This window comes from Emys orbicularis, chromosome 1, assembly GCF_028017835.1.
Source record: "Emys orbicularis isolate rEmyOrb1 chromosome 1, rEmyOrb1.hap1, whole genome shotgun sequence".
Classification (NCBI taxonomy): Eukaryota; Metazoa; Chordata; order Testudines; family Emydidae; genus Emys; species Emys orbicularis.
Window position 1 is genome coordinate 255,751,784 of NC_088683.1, and position 13,239 is coordinate 255,765,022.

Below are 13,239 nucleotides of genomic sequence, written 5' to 3' on the forward strand. Positions count from 1 at the left end.
ACATTGCAAATGAATGTGCACAAACAGATTTCGGTGGCCTCATTCTGATTTACAAGAAGACCCCCTTACACTGCTTTGACAGAGTAAAGTCTTATTGCAAATAAGCAGTGGGTCCAAGAACAACAAACTTTTTTCTAACATACCAGGTAAATGTAGCTTTAAAACATTTCACATTTTCCACTTACTTGAGCTTTCTGCACACATGTCCTAAGTTGTTCAATAAAGGCTCCCATTTATCAACTGTTACCTGCAAAATAATACATCCAACCTAATGATATCAACCTCACAGCTTTTAATTAAATGCTGTGTGTTCAATTACTAGAGAGAAATCAGCATGTAAATGAACAAGGCAGTTCATTCATGGAGAATGAAAACTTGAAGATAGGCATTTAAAATTCCTTTTATATTAAACAGTTAGCTACATATAATTTTATAGGTAAAATAAGCAAACATGTTGTCCAATGAAACCATTTACTTATTAAAGTGAATCTTCCTCCCCATATTAGTTATCTTTTCCAGGTTCTTCCAGCCCCCATACCAGTTAAACAGCCTTAAAAACTGCAGTGATAACATTTATTTGGACAAGGTGGCAAACACAAAAATAATGATATCTTTACCTTACAAATTCAATGCCAGCTTTGCACTTTCAAACTTAACCCTTTACTATTTATTAGCACAGCTGGGTTCATCAACAAGCAGTGTAGAAGTGACCCTCAGTAAAACTAGATCTTGACTGAATGATTGCAAATACGTACTAAATATCCCATTTGGCTTTATCCCTTTTCTTCCATGGTCTAAATTTATCTGCTCTGAAATAATTAGTCCATTTACTGGCCACACAATGCCAATATCTAAAGCTGCCAAAATCCATAAATTCCTTTCTGGTCACGGTGTTTAGCTTATGCTCTTAAGCATCAGAAGAAGAGCTGTAACTTTACCACAGATACCGTAACTACAAACTCTATTCTTATTCCTATGCATGTCTAAGCATTTTTTTAAAAACTAAGATATCTGCATTAATACCTTGCTGTACTGAGTTTCATATGTGATTGGAGAATTCATATGGGACGGAGCATAGTCTAATAGTTTAGGCACACAACTGGGAGTCAGATCTGGATTCTGCTAACAGCTATGCCACAGGCATGTAGGAATACATTTTAAATCTGTTACTTTTTAATTTCAGCTGAAGGCTTGTTGTTCTAGGTATTGGAAAGGGTAAAAAGGAATGTCTGATAAGCATGATGTAAAAATATGAAAACACTGGATGGCAGAACTTAATGATAATAGGCTAAGGTTTTAAGTCAGTCTATATCATTGGGGTAGATAATGTCTCAGAACTTACTGCATTTATTCTAACGATCCAATTACATAGGCAATATAATACGAGAACCTGCAGTTTTAATAAATAGTTCATTGACATAAAATTAAGTACGCATTAATTAAAAATTACCTCATTCCCAATAGCTTTAATTTTCTCTAAAGCATCAAGGAACCACTTTTCTGCAGTTTTCCAGCTAAAATAAGAAAAAAACATTACTGGAATTACCAACAAAGTATCTATCACACAGTTTACATTCAAAAGTCCCTTCTTAATGACAAAGCTGAATAAGCCGCATTAGAAAGAGAGAAAAGTTATCTTTTACACTATTTATGCACAGATAAATTCATTCACATTGATTAAATGGTGAAATACAAGCAGTTGTGACAAACATCTTGCACACAAAGGTGCATGATCTTAAAGCCAAACTACAGAGCAAAAATTAAAATGGAGTACAGCCCAGAAACATGTTAAATGTTCCCAATAACCAGGCTATGGATAACAATCAAAACCTTAACCTTATACACCTTTTAAAAATTTGTTCCCCTCTCTGGAATCATCTTGGTACTTCCCAATTTGCCAAAAACAAAGAATGCTTCATTGTATGACATTACAAATACCATTTCAATACATGCAATCTCCTGCACAAATGAATCCCTCATGTGATGACTGGCTGTTCTATATGTGCCTCATCCCCAAGTATCAATTCTTTCCTGACTCAATCCTTAAAACATCAAACCAGATAAAATACCCTATTAGAAGAGAAACTAATTTGATAAGTAAGAGTTTAGGGTGAATACTAACTAACTAGAATCATAAGCAATTTCTTGTTCTGTAGCTCAAAATGGCTTATTATTATATTATTATATAAAAACAAAATATATGCTACTACATTACATTTAGGAAAAGAATATAGATTAGTAGTACTGTCTTTCTTTATCTCCTTTTGCAAACTTACTCTCCATTTTGAAATGCAACCACTCCAACTTCATGCATAACAAAAGGATCCTCAGGTGCAATGCTTAGAGCTTGGCTGAAAAATCTTTCAGCTAATTTTGAATTGTTGGTCAAACCATATTCTAGTCCAATATAGAGCATCGGCAAATGACAGCTGTAAAAAATAAGGAAAAAAAGGAAGTTTCATATATTTGCTTGATGTAAATATTTAATAATTTGCAGAAATCTTAAAAGCATTTAACTGTGTGATACTTTATAAGTATACCTATTAAAAAAAACTTTAAATAAAAAAAAACTTAAAAAGAACAGTTACTTACCTGACAGTAACTGATTCTTTGAGATGTTCTCACATGGATCCCACTTATGGTGTCCATGTGCCCCAGCACAAGAGTTCAAAACATTTTCACTAGCAGTGTCCAGTAGGTGTCGCACATGTGCCCTTTAGGTCCCAGGGCATAAAGGGAGCAGCGACAACAACCACCACTCAGTTCCTTCGCTGACCAAAATCCTCATTCATAAGACTGAACTGCAAAGATGGGTTGTGGGATGCACATGTGCAGAACATCTTGAAGAACAGTAGTTACTATTAGCTAAGTTACCTTTCTTTCTTCTTTGAGCTACTGGACATGTGGATCCCACTTATGGTGATAAGCTAGCAATCATTTTTTAAAGGAGGTGGGAGCTAAGAGTTATCTGAAAAGAGATTGCAAAGGTTCTTCCAAAACGGGCATCAGATTTTGAAGTGGTGACTAACAAATGACATTTTGTAAACATATACACTGAAGACCAGGTAGCCATTCTACATATTTCCAATACTGGAACCTGACTTAAGCATGCTATTGATGTAGCTTGCACTCTGATGGAGGACTCTTCTAATATCATAAGCAGTTCTAATACAATTGGATACCCATTTTGGAAGTCTTTATGATGAAACAGTCATCCCTTTTGATTTATTACCACACAGAACAAAATGTCTTGAAGTTTTACAAAAAGATCTAGTTCTATCTAGGTAATATAACAGCAATCTTCTCAATTCTGAAGTATGTAATTTATATTCAACAGGTGAAGAATGAGGTTTTGGAAAAAAAACCTGGTGAATGAATGGATATGAAAATCTGATAGTACCTTGAGCATAAAAAAAGATGGATGCAGTCTCATCATTACTCTAGACAGGTGAAAAACTGTAAATGGAGGATTTATCATTAGGGCTTGTAATTCGCTTATTCTACAAGCTGATGTAATTGCCACCAGAAATGCTACCTTCAGTGATAGAAGAGAAACAGGATAATTTGAGAGATTCAAAGGGGGGGAGGAGAGGGGGAGGAGAGAAGAGGGCCCATAAGCAAAAAACCCACTGAATTTAAGTCCCATATGTGACGTTGTGCAGTCTACATGGTTGTATAAAAACATGATAATAAGTGAATATAATGTAACTGGGATAGTTTTATAAAAAATTTGATAAGAAGTGACTATAATGCAATTGGGATATGCTTTGTGCAAAAGGTCTCTTGTAAGGTATCATTGCAAAGCTCATAATCTACTGAGTGTGATCATCCTATTTGTAGAAATGTACCACTCTTGTATCTAAAACTAGAAATATAAAATGTAACTCTGAGGGCCTATTGTAATTATGAACAGTGTGGGCCATTAATGATGGTTTGGAATCTTGATGACTCCCATTGTCTGCAGATGGCTGCTTACCTGTGAGTCTCCCTGTATATGTGTGTGCTGGCAAGTGAGTAATGAAGTCTTGCAGTGACATGTGATCATGTCACCTGAACTGGAATCCATCTTTAACCTGGTGCTTTTCCAGTGAGGGGGGGGGGGGTGGAAACCCAGAGGGACAAAGGGTTCCCGCCTTATGCAAAAGATATATAAAGGGGTGGAAGAGAACAGAGAGAGAGAGAAGCCATCATGAAGAATCCCCTAGCTATCATCTGAGCTGGAACAAGAGCTGTACCAGGGGAAAGAATTGTGCCCAGGCCTGGAAGGTGTCCAGTCTGAGAAAAACTTACTGAAGCATCTCTGAGGGTGAGATTACCTGTATTTAGTTTGATTAGACATAGATTTGCGCATTTTATTTTATTTTGCTTGTGACTTACTTCGTTCTGTCTGTTACTACTTTGAACTACTTAAATCCTACTGTCTGTATTTAATAAAATCACTTTTTATTTAGTAATTTACTCAGAGTACGTATTAATACCTGGGGGAGCAAACAACTGTGCATATCTCTCTATCAGTGTTATAGAGGGCAAACAATTTATAAGCTTTATGCAGGGTAAAACGGATTTATCTGGGTTTAGACCCCATTGGGAGTTGGGCATCTGAGTGCTAAAGACAAGCACACTTCTATGAGCTGTTTTCAGGTAAACTTGCAGCTTTGGGACAAGTAATTCAGACCCTGGGTCTGTGTTGGAGCCAGACTGGAGTGTCTCGCTCAGCAAGACAGGGTGCTGGAGTCCTGAGCTGGCAGGGAAAACAGAAGCAGGGGTAGTCTTTGCACATCGGGTGGCAGCTCCCAAGGGGGTTTCTGTGATCCAACCCGTCACACCATATTTGAGTGATCTTTCTCATGGGAAGAAAAATGCGGACAAGCCCTTCCATAAATCTATTCACTGACTGAAGAGAGAAGATTGTACCTTCCTCTACTGGAGGATGAAATACAGATATTGAATGGAATGCTGCCAAATGAACTTCGATTGAAGCAATAGTGCCAAGTGCTTTAAGGATAAGAGTTAATCTAATATTATTGGAATAGAACACTGACATGGAAATTACAGACATGAAATTACAGACTAGTCATCTTAACTTCTTACCTGGAAAGATAGTGGAGCAAATAATCAACAATCAATTTGCAAACACCTAGTTTGTAACAAGGTGATAAAACAGTCAACGTGGATTTGTCGAGAACAAATCACGTCAAACCAATCTAACAGCTTTCTTTGACAGGATAACCAACATTGTAGATATGGAGGATGTGGTATACCCTGACTTTAATAAGGCTTTTGATAGTGTTTTGCATGACCTTCTCATAAACAAACTAGGGAAATATAGCCTACATGGAGCTACTATAAGGTGGGTGCATAACTGGTTAGAAAACTGTTCCTAGAGAGTAGTTACCAGCAGTTCACAGTGAAGCTGGAAGGGCATATCAAGTGGGGTCCCACAGGGATCAGTCCTGGGTCCAGTTCTTTTGAATATCTTCATAAACGATTTAGATAATGGAATAGAGAGTACACTTATAAAGTTTGTAGGCAGTACCAAGCTGGGAGGGGTTGCAAGTCCTTTGGAGGATAGGATTAAAATTCAAAATGATCTGGACAAACTGGAGAAATGGTCTGAAGTAAATAAGATGAAATTCAATAAAGGCAAATGCAAAGTACTCCACTTAGGAAGGAATAATCAGTTGCACACATACAAAATGGGAAATGACTGCCTAGGAAGGAGTACTTCAGAAAGGGATCTGGGGGTTATAGTGAATTACAAGCTAGTGGCACTGTTGTAGCCGGCGTTGCAAGATATTTACGTGTCAGATGCACTAAAGATTCACATGTCCCTTCATGCTTCAACCACCATTCCAGAGGACATGTATCTATACTGATGACGGGTTCTACTCGATTACAATCCAAAGCAGTGCGGACCGACGCATGTTCATTTTCATTATCTGAGTCAGATGCCACCAGCAGAAGGTTGATTTTCTTTTCTGGTGGTTCGGGTTCTGTAGTTTCCGCATTGGAGTGTTGCTCTTTTAAGACTTCTGAAAGCATGCTCCATACCTCGTCCCTCTCAGATTTTGGAAGGTACTTCAGATTCTTAAACCTTGGGTCGAGTGCTGTAGCTATCTTTAGAAATCTCACATTGGTACCTTCTTTGGGTTTTGTCAAATCTGCCGTGAAAGTGTTCTTAAAAGGAACATGTGCTGAGTCATCATCCGAGACCACTATAACATGAAATATATGGCAGAATGTGGGTAAAATAGAGCCGGAGACATACAATTCTCCCCTCCAAGGAGTTTGGTCACAAATTTAATTAACACATTTTTTTAATGAGCGTCATCTGCATGAAAGCATGTCCTCTGGAATAGTGGTTGAAGCATGAAGGGACATACGAATGTTTAGCATATCTGGCACATAAATACCTTGTAATGCTAGCTACAAAAATCCCATGCGAACGCCTGTTCTCACTTTATTGTGACATTGTAAATAAGAAGTAGGCAGCAGTATCTCCCAGAAATGTAAATAAAAACTTGTTTTTCTTAGCAATTGGCTGAACAAGTGAGTGGACTTGTAGGCTCTAAAGTTTTACACTGTTTTATTTTTGAGTGCAGTTATGTAACAACAAAAAAATCTACATTTGTAAGTTGCACTTTCACAATAAAGAGATTGTACTACAGTACTTGTATGAGGTGAATTGAAAAATACTATTTCTTGTATCATTTTTACAGTGCTAATATTTGTAATAAAAATAATATAAAGTGAGCACTGTACACTTTGTATTCTGTGTTATAATTGAAATCAATATATTTGAAAATGTAGAAACATCAAAATATTTAATACATTTCAATTGGTATTCAATTGTTTAACAGTGCTATTAAAACTGCGATTAACCGCGATTAATTTTTTTAATCGCAATTATTTTTTTAAATCACAATTAATTTATTTGAGTTAATCGCGTGAGTTAGCTGTGATTAATCAACAGCCCTAGTAAATATGCAACCCTTGTCTGCATAGATGGGCTGCAATTACTTGTAGGCACTTTGTAACATCCACTGTGCTAATGAAAATTCAAAAGGTGGTATTGAGAATTGGTAATGACCCTCCAGAGCCATAAAATGTAGACACTTTCTGTGCATGGGGTGTACTGACACATGAAAATAAGCATCCTGTAGAGGGCAACGAACCAATCTATGGGATACAGCGCAGGGATATCAGAAGTGAGAGCTACCATACTAAATGTGGCACACTGAATGAACTTGTCGAGGTCCCAAGATCTAGAATTGGATGTAAGCTGCCTTTCTTTTTTGGTATGAGGAAATAAGGAGAATTGAAACCTTTTCCAATAAACTCCTCAGTTACTAACTCTATTGCTCTTAGTTTGATCAGTTCATCTATCGCCTGACGCATGGCATGCTCATGAAAATGGTCCCTGAAAAGGGACTAAGAAGAGGGGTGGAAAGCAGGCAGGGACTGAAACTGAATTACTTGAAGGACCCATTACAATGTGGTGATTGCTATCCAAGCCTCCAGGATATAAAATAGATGGGAACCAAAGGGTGTAGTAAAATGTTATACCTCTTTGTGATTTAAGATCCTTGATTGTTGCATCAAATTTGATGTCTTTCTGTCTGACCAACTGAGTAGTTATAGAAGGGGGTAGTGGAGCTGTCATCTTCTGATATCTAGATCTCTTTCTAGATTGTTCAGAAGAGACCTCTAGTGTTGGGAATATGAACAAAATAGATATTGAGTGTTCCTATATCTGGAGAATTAAGTTTGAGGACGAAATTGTCTCTTTTTGAAAGGACGAGCATACAAACCCAATGATCTGAGTGTGGATCTTGAGTCTGTTAATGAATGCAGACATTCATCAGTCTTGGTACTAAACAGATTCTGATCTTCGAATGGCAAATCTTCAATAGTCGCTTGCACTTCTTTTGGTAAACTTGATGCAGATAACCATCACATTATGACAGCTGTAGCAACTGAACAAGCACTTGAATCAGCAGCATCGAATGCTTCTTGAAATAGGTTTTGAAGGGCAATAAGCTGCCCTTCTTCACAAGTAGCTTTAAACTCCTCTCTACACTTTGAGGGTAATTGTCCTTAAACGCTGATATTCTATACCATTGCAGATAAGCCATGCTATCTAAATATGATTGATAATTTGCTCTCCTGATCTATAAAGATGCTGAAGAGTACATTTTATTTCTGAAAAGATCAAGTCTCTTGGGTTCTTTCTCCTTAGAGGCAGATTTAGTGATGAATCAATGTTCCCTTGAATTTTTTCCATCCATGTGCAGGATTAATTTGGTTATGAGCACCAATATCGAGGCAATGTGTGGATGTGCACCACCAGTAGAAACAAATAACCTAGCTATAACACATATTTTTTAAAAGTTACCATAGGGATAATTACTCCAGCCAGGATAAGTTAAGCATTTTAGAACTTACTACTCAAAGAATTACATTTAAGTGTTAAGAGAGAAATAAAAATTATGAAATGCATAGACCATTCGCACTTTGAAAGAATAAAATTACAGAGAATATATGTGCATTGCAGGAAGTATCAAGAAGTAACAACAACAACACTACAAGTATGTGTTGGGAGGTAAGTGAGTGTGAGAGACACACAAAGTGTGAGTGAGAGAGAGAGAGAATGAGTGTGAGAGTGTGCGCGTGTGCAAGAGACAGTGTGTGTGCGCGCGCATGTGCATGAGAGAGAAAGCGAGACAGTTTGCGTGTGCGAGAGACAGTGTGATATGAGTGTGAGAGACATTGTGAGAGCGACAGTGTGTGCGTGTGTGAAAGAGCGACAGAGTGCGTGCGTGTGAGAGCGAGTGTGTGTGTGTGTGTGTGTGTGTGTGTGTGAGAGAGTGAGAGAGACAGAGAGAGAGAGAGAGAGACACAGACACTGTATGTGTGTGAGACATTGTGAAAGAGAGAGAGACGTGCTGCCCCTTTAAGTAGATTGGCACTCACCAATCTGAAGCCTGCTTGTTCAGACATAGCAGCAGCTGCCAGCAAGCTCCGTCCCACGTCCCACTCCTGAGCCCTGTCGTGTTGCCCCCGCCACTCTGTGGAGATACGGTAGAGGGATGGGGGGGATGACACCCTGACATCAGTGCGCCCGCCCCCCGCTCTGCACAGCAAGCAGGAGTCTCCTGGGAACAGCTGGCCAGGGACTCCAAGGCAGAGGACAGGAGCAGCGCAGCAGTGCGGGGGACGGGCACCTGAACTGCATGGCACGTGATCGACTGCTAGGTAGCCACGCAGCTTAGAGGGAACTTGGGTGATGATGGAGCCAGATGTGTATAAAAAATACTCAAATCCTTTAGATGGCACCTGATATCCATAATCAGCACATTTTACAGTAGCTAAAATGGAAGCATGGCTCAACCAAAGATCTTTTGTTGGATCCAATATTCCTTCATTAATAGATAGTGCAACCCTGTTTTGGGATACTGACTGTAGAATATCAAAAAGTTTATATCCTTTCTCCTGAACTGTCTCCAAAGGAACTTCTAGTGTTTTTGCCATATGCTTCAATAAGTCCTGAAAGGTTTTTAAATCATCAGCTTAGAGTGATGTAAGCCTGTGAAATGGTTTCATCAAGTAAGGAAGAAGAAACAAGTATAGGATCAGAAAGATTGTTCTGATGGGCTATTTCAGCAACACAAAATTAGTTGCGCCTCTGCAACTTGAATTTGATGAGAAGAGTGATCAGAACTGTAAGAGTTTGTAGCAGATGACTCACAAATAGACTCCGTATATTGTGGGAGAACCTGCCCCTGAAATTGTGGATATGAACGTCATGAGAACCAATACGGCCATGGATGTGGACCACATAGGAAAGGGATATTTGTTCAGAGGCAACCAAAGAGCACAGTGAGAATTAGCATTCTCAGGTCTATTAGGAGGCTCTTTTCCATATGTAGGAGCAGGATTTTATAATGTCCCATAAGGATTAATGTATGATTTGATTTCATCCTGCTAGCCACCCTTTTTGAATAGCAGAAAGAAATGACCCTCTGGGACTATGAGATTCTGTTTTCCCATATGCATTACAAATTGGGCCCTCTTTAACTCTTTGTTTTAAGATTTAGTTAGTAAGAGACAGGATTCTCTATTGTGTCTATGTTAAGTAGATTAGAGGAACATTGAAGGCCTGGGTCTCAATGTAAATTGTCTTGGTTATTAATTGTAAAATTTAGCAAGGTTTAATTTGCAATGCCTTTTTGCTCGATATAAAATACTACTGTTTGTATTCTCAATCTGTTTGTGTGAGTGAGAAATGTATGCATCAGGAAAAGATAAGGTGTGAAGGCCATTGTTATAGCCAGATGGTCAAGAAAGGAGTGAAGAGACTTAAAGGACATCAAAAAATAATCAACACACATCCATAATGAAGGGCAGATTGACGACCCTGAGGTGAAGGCTGGCTCCCCTAAGGACAATTGATTAAATCAGAACAAAGGACAGAATGACCCTCTCGGAGGTATATTGAAATGTTTACACCAATTAAGAAGTAACCGGTCACAAACTGACACAGCAAAATCCATAGACTTCAACAGAGAAAAAAACCTATAAGAACAGGGTGCTTGGCCATGGGACTTTGGGTTCGTCTTGCCACACTCCAGGAGCATCGGATCGCGAACGAGAAGAGCCCAGCTCCACACTCGTGCTCAATCTAACTGGCCATGAGATTGACTCGAGCTACAACAGACTGGTAACTATGAACATCAGTGGCAGGGTGTGTGTGTGTGTGTGTGTGTGTGTGTGTGTGTGTGTGTGTGTGTGTGTGTGTGTGTGTGTGTGTGTGTGTGTGTGTGTGTGTGTGTGATATGCTAACTGTTGTATTCTCAACAAATGCTGTGTATTTGCCCTCCTCTATAAAGATCCATGGTGCTTTGTATGAGCATAACACATATGCGTCCCTAGAATTATTCTCTTTCCATCCATGTGATTTCCTTCTTAGTGGTGGACTCCTGTCAGAGTCTGCAGAGGAGTCAGTCTTTGGATGAAGAAACTTCTAATGCAGAAGTCTTGATAGCAGACTGAAGGATTTGAGTGGGACTCAAATTCTTAATTGTACTGCCGTGCTGGTTCAAATAAATTTTCATTATAGATACGCTTGCTTCTTTTTTGAAGAGGGGATCTGTCTGTTATCAAGATCAGGAAAACCTCCAGGAGTGGTGACTCAGGTTCTGGAATGACCCTGAGGTCATTAGTTGTAAGAGGTCCCTACAGTGAGGCGCTGTAGATGCCTCTCTGCTTTGAGCCTTCCTTTAGAGCTGAAACTGCTGGCTGTAATTCAAAGATGCCAATACCGACAAGGGAAGCACTGTAGAAGTCTGTCCTCACTGTGATGCTGAGAATGACAGTGCTGCTGAAACCGGTGCCAAAAAGGAAGAAGGCAGATGACTGTGAATTCTTTTTCTCTTGGGATCTTTTAGATGAAGAAGCAGGTTTCTGTACCAGCTCTGTAATGCAGTGCTACATGGCAGGTCTCAGTCCCACTCTTTCCTGCACCGACAATAATGGCTCCCTTCAACAGTTCCTCTTCTCTCTCGGCACCAGCAGTAAGGGCTCCTTTGAAGACCTCTTCTTTGCTCCTGCCACCGGAGACAGGCTTCGCGCCAGGAAACTGACTTAGGGTATGTCTACCCTATCGCTGCAACAGCAGCACTGCAGCTACTTTCCTGTAGACACTTCCTACATTGATGGACGGCGTTTTCCCATCGATGTAGGTAATCCCCCTCTCCAAGAGGCTGTAGTTAGGTCGACCGAGGAATCCTTCCATTGAATTCTAGTGTCTATGGCAGGGGTTAGGACGACATAACTACAGTGTTCAGGGCATGAAATTTTTCACAGCCGTAGGCAACCGTGGCTAGATCGACTTAGGTGTAGACCAGGCCTTTAGAGTCATTCAGTCCTCTAACAATGAGGGTCCCTGCCTCCTCTGATTGACCTTTCTGAATCTCATCTTTTTAAATGCTGCTGAATTAGCTGTCACATTTCTGGTGACAGGAGCATTGGCGAGATAAGCTGTGAAAACAGAAGCCTCTGTACCAAGTTCATGCTCTGAGTCAGACATAGCTCTCATGGACTTTTCCATAAGAAAAAGCTGAACTGCCTCTCCTTTTGTGTGTGCTTCTTGAAGGACTTGCAAATCACACACTTAGCAACAATATGTTGCTCAACCAGACAGTAAAGGCACCTGTCGTAGGTGTCAGTCACAAGAACAACCCCCCTACAAAGGGACCTGTCTTGAAGCCCAGAGATTTGGGCTCTGCCATAAATTGCTTTTTTCCCCATACCTACTGCAAACAAGCTAATTTAAACAGTAACAAGTGCACTAACCTACTACCTATAAACAAATTAACTACCAACTATCAGACTAAATGCTAAGTAACAAGATTACTACAAAGGGACACTTACGTTGTTACAACTCACTGCCTAAGGCAGTTGGGGTTGCTGTGCCCTTTATGCCCTGTGAGGGTGCAGCAGGGAGGCATACAGTGCGCATGGACCACTGCTACTGGACACTGCTAGTGAAAATGTTCCAAACACCTATGCTGGGGCACATGGATGCTAAATGGGATCCAAATGTGCAGTAACTCAAGGAAGAATATGTATTATGTAACACTACATGAAATAGATTCCAAATGAAGTACTAATCTGAAGAGTACCTTAAAGGGAAAATATTTAGTAAGAAGTTAATTCTAATGTTTACTAGTATTTTAGCCTAGACATGTGTATTTCCCTTTCCTATCCCCAAGTTAATTCTGAGTTTAATCCAGTTCTGCTTCTTCACCTATAAACTGAAAAGAAAGATAACTGGACTTTAATGACACACTAGGTAGTAACACTATCTAAACTTTTAAACTGTAAGCAATAATCAAATATAAATGATGAATTCAACAAGCAGAAGCATAATGGAACACTACTTATAATCTTTTTCCTCCCTTGTTTTCAACATAAGAACGGCCATATTGGGTCAAACCAAATGTCCATCTAGCCCAGGATCCTGTCTTTTACGCCAGTGGCCAATGCCAGGTGCTCCAGAGGGAATGAACAGAACAGGTATTCATCAAGTGATCCATCCCTTGTCGCCCATTCCCAGCTTCTGGCAAACAGAGGCTAAGGACACCATCCCTCCACATCCTGGCTAATAGACATTGATGGACCCTATCCTCCATGAATTTATCTAGTTCTTTTTTGATCCCTTTTTTGATCCCTTTTTTG

The 13,239-nt window shown here is 39.5% G+C and overlaps 1 protein-coding gene across 1 annotated transcript in view; it reads right to left on the minus strand.

Moving 5' to 3' along the window:
• CDC16 (cell division cycle 16) overlaps positions 1 to 13,239 on the minus strand; it is a 70,856-nt gene that overhangs the window by 26,765 nt on the left and 30,852 nt on the right. Inside the window, exons 13-15 of the mRNA XM_065412861.1 lie at positions 2,277 to 2,429; positions 1,451 to 1,514; positions 186 to 247 (exon numbers count right to left, since the gene is read on the minus strand). Coding sequence (XP_065268933.1) covers positions 186 to 247; positions 1,451 to 1,514; positions 2,277 to 2,429 — 279 coding nt within the window. The remainder of the gene's footprint in view (positions 1 to 185; positions 248 to 1,450; positions 1,515 to 2,276; positions 2,430 to 13,239) is intronic.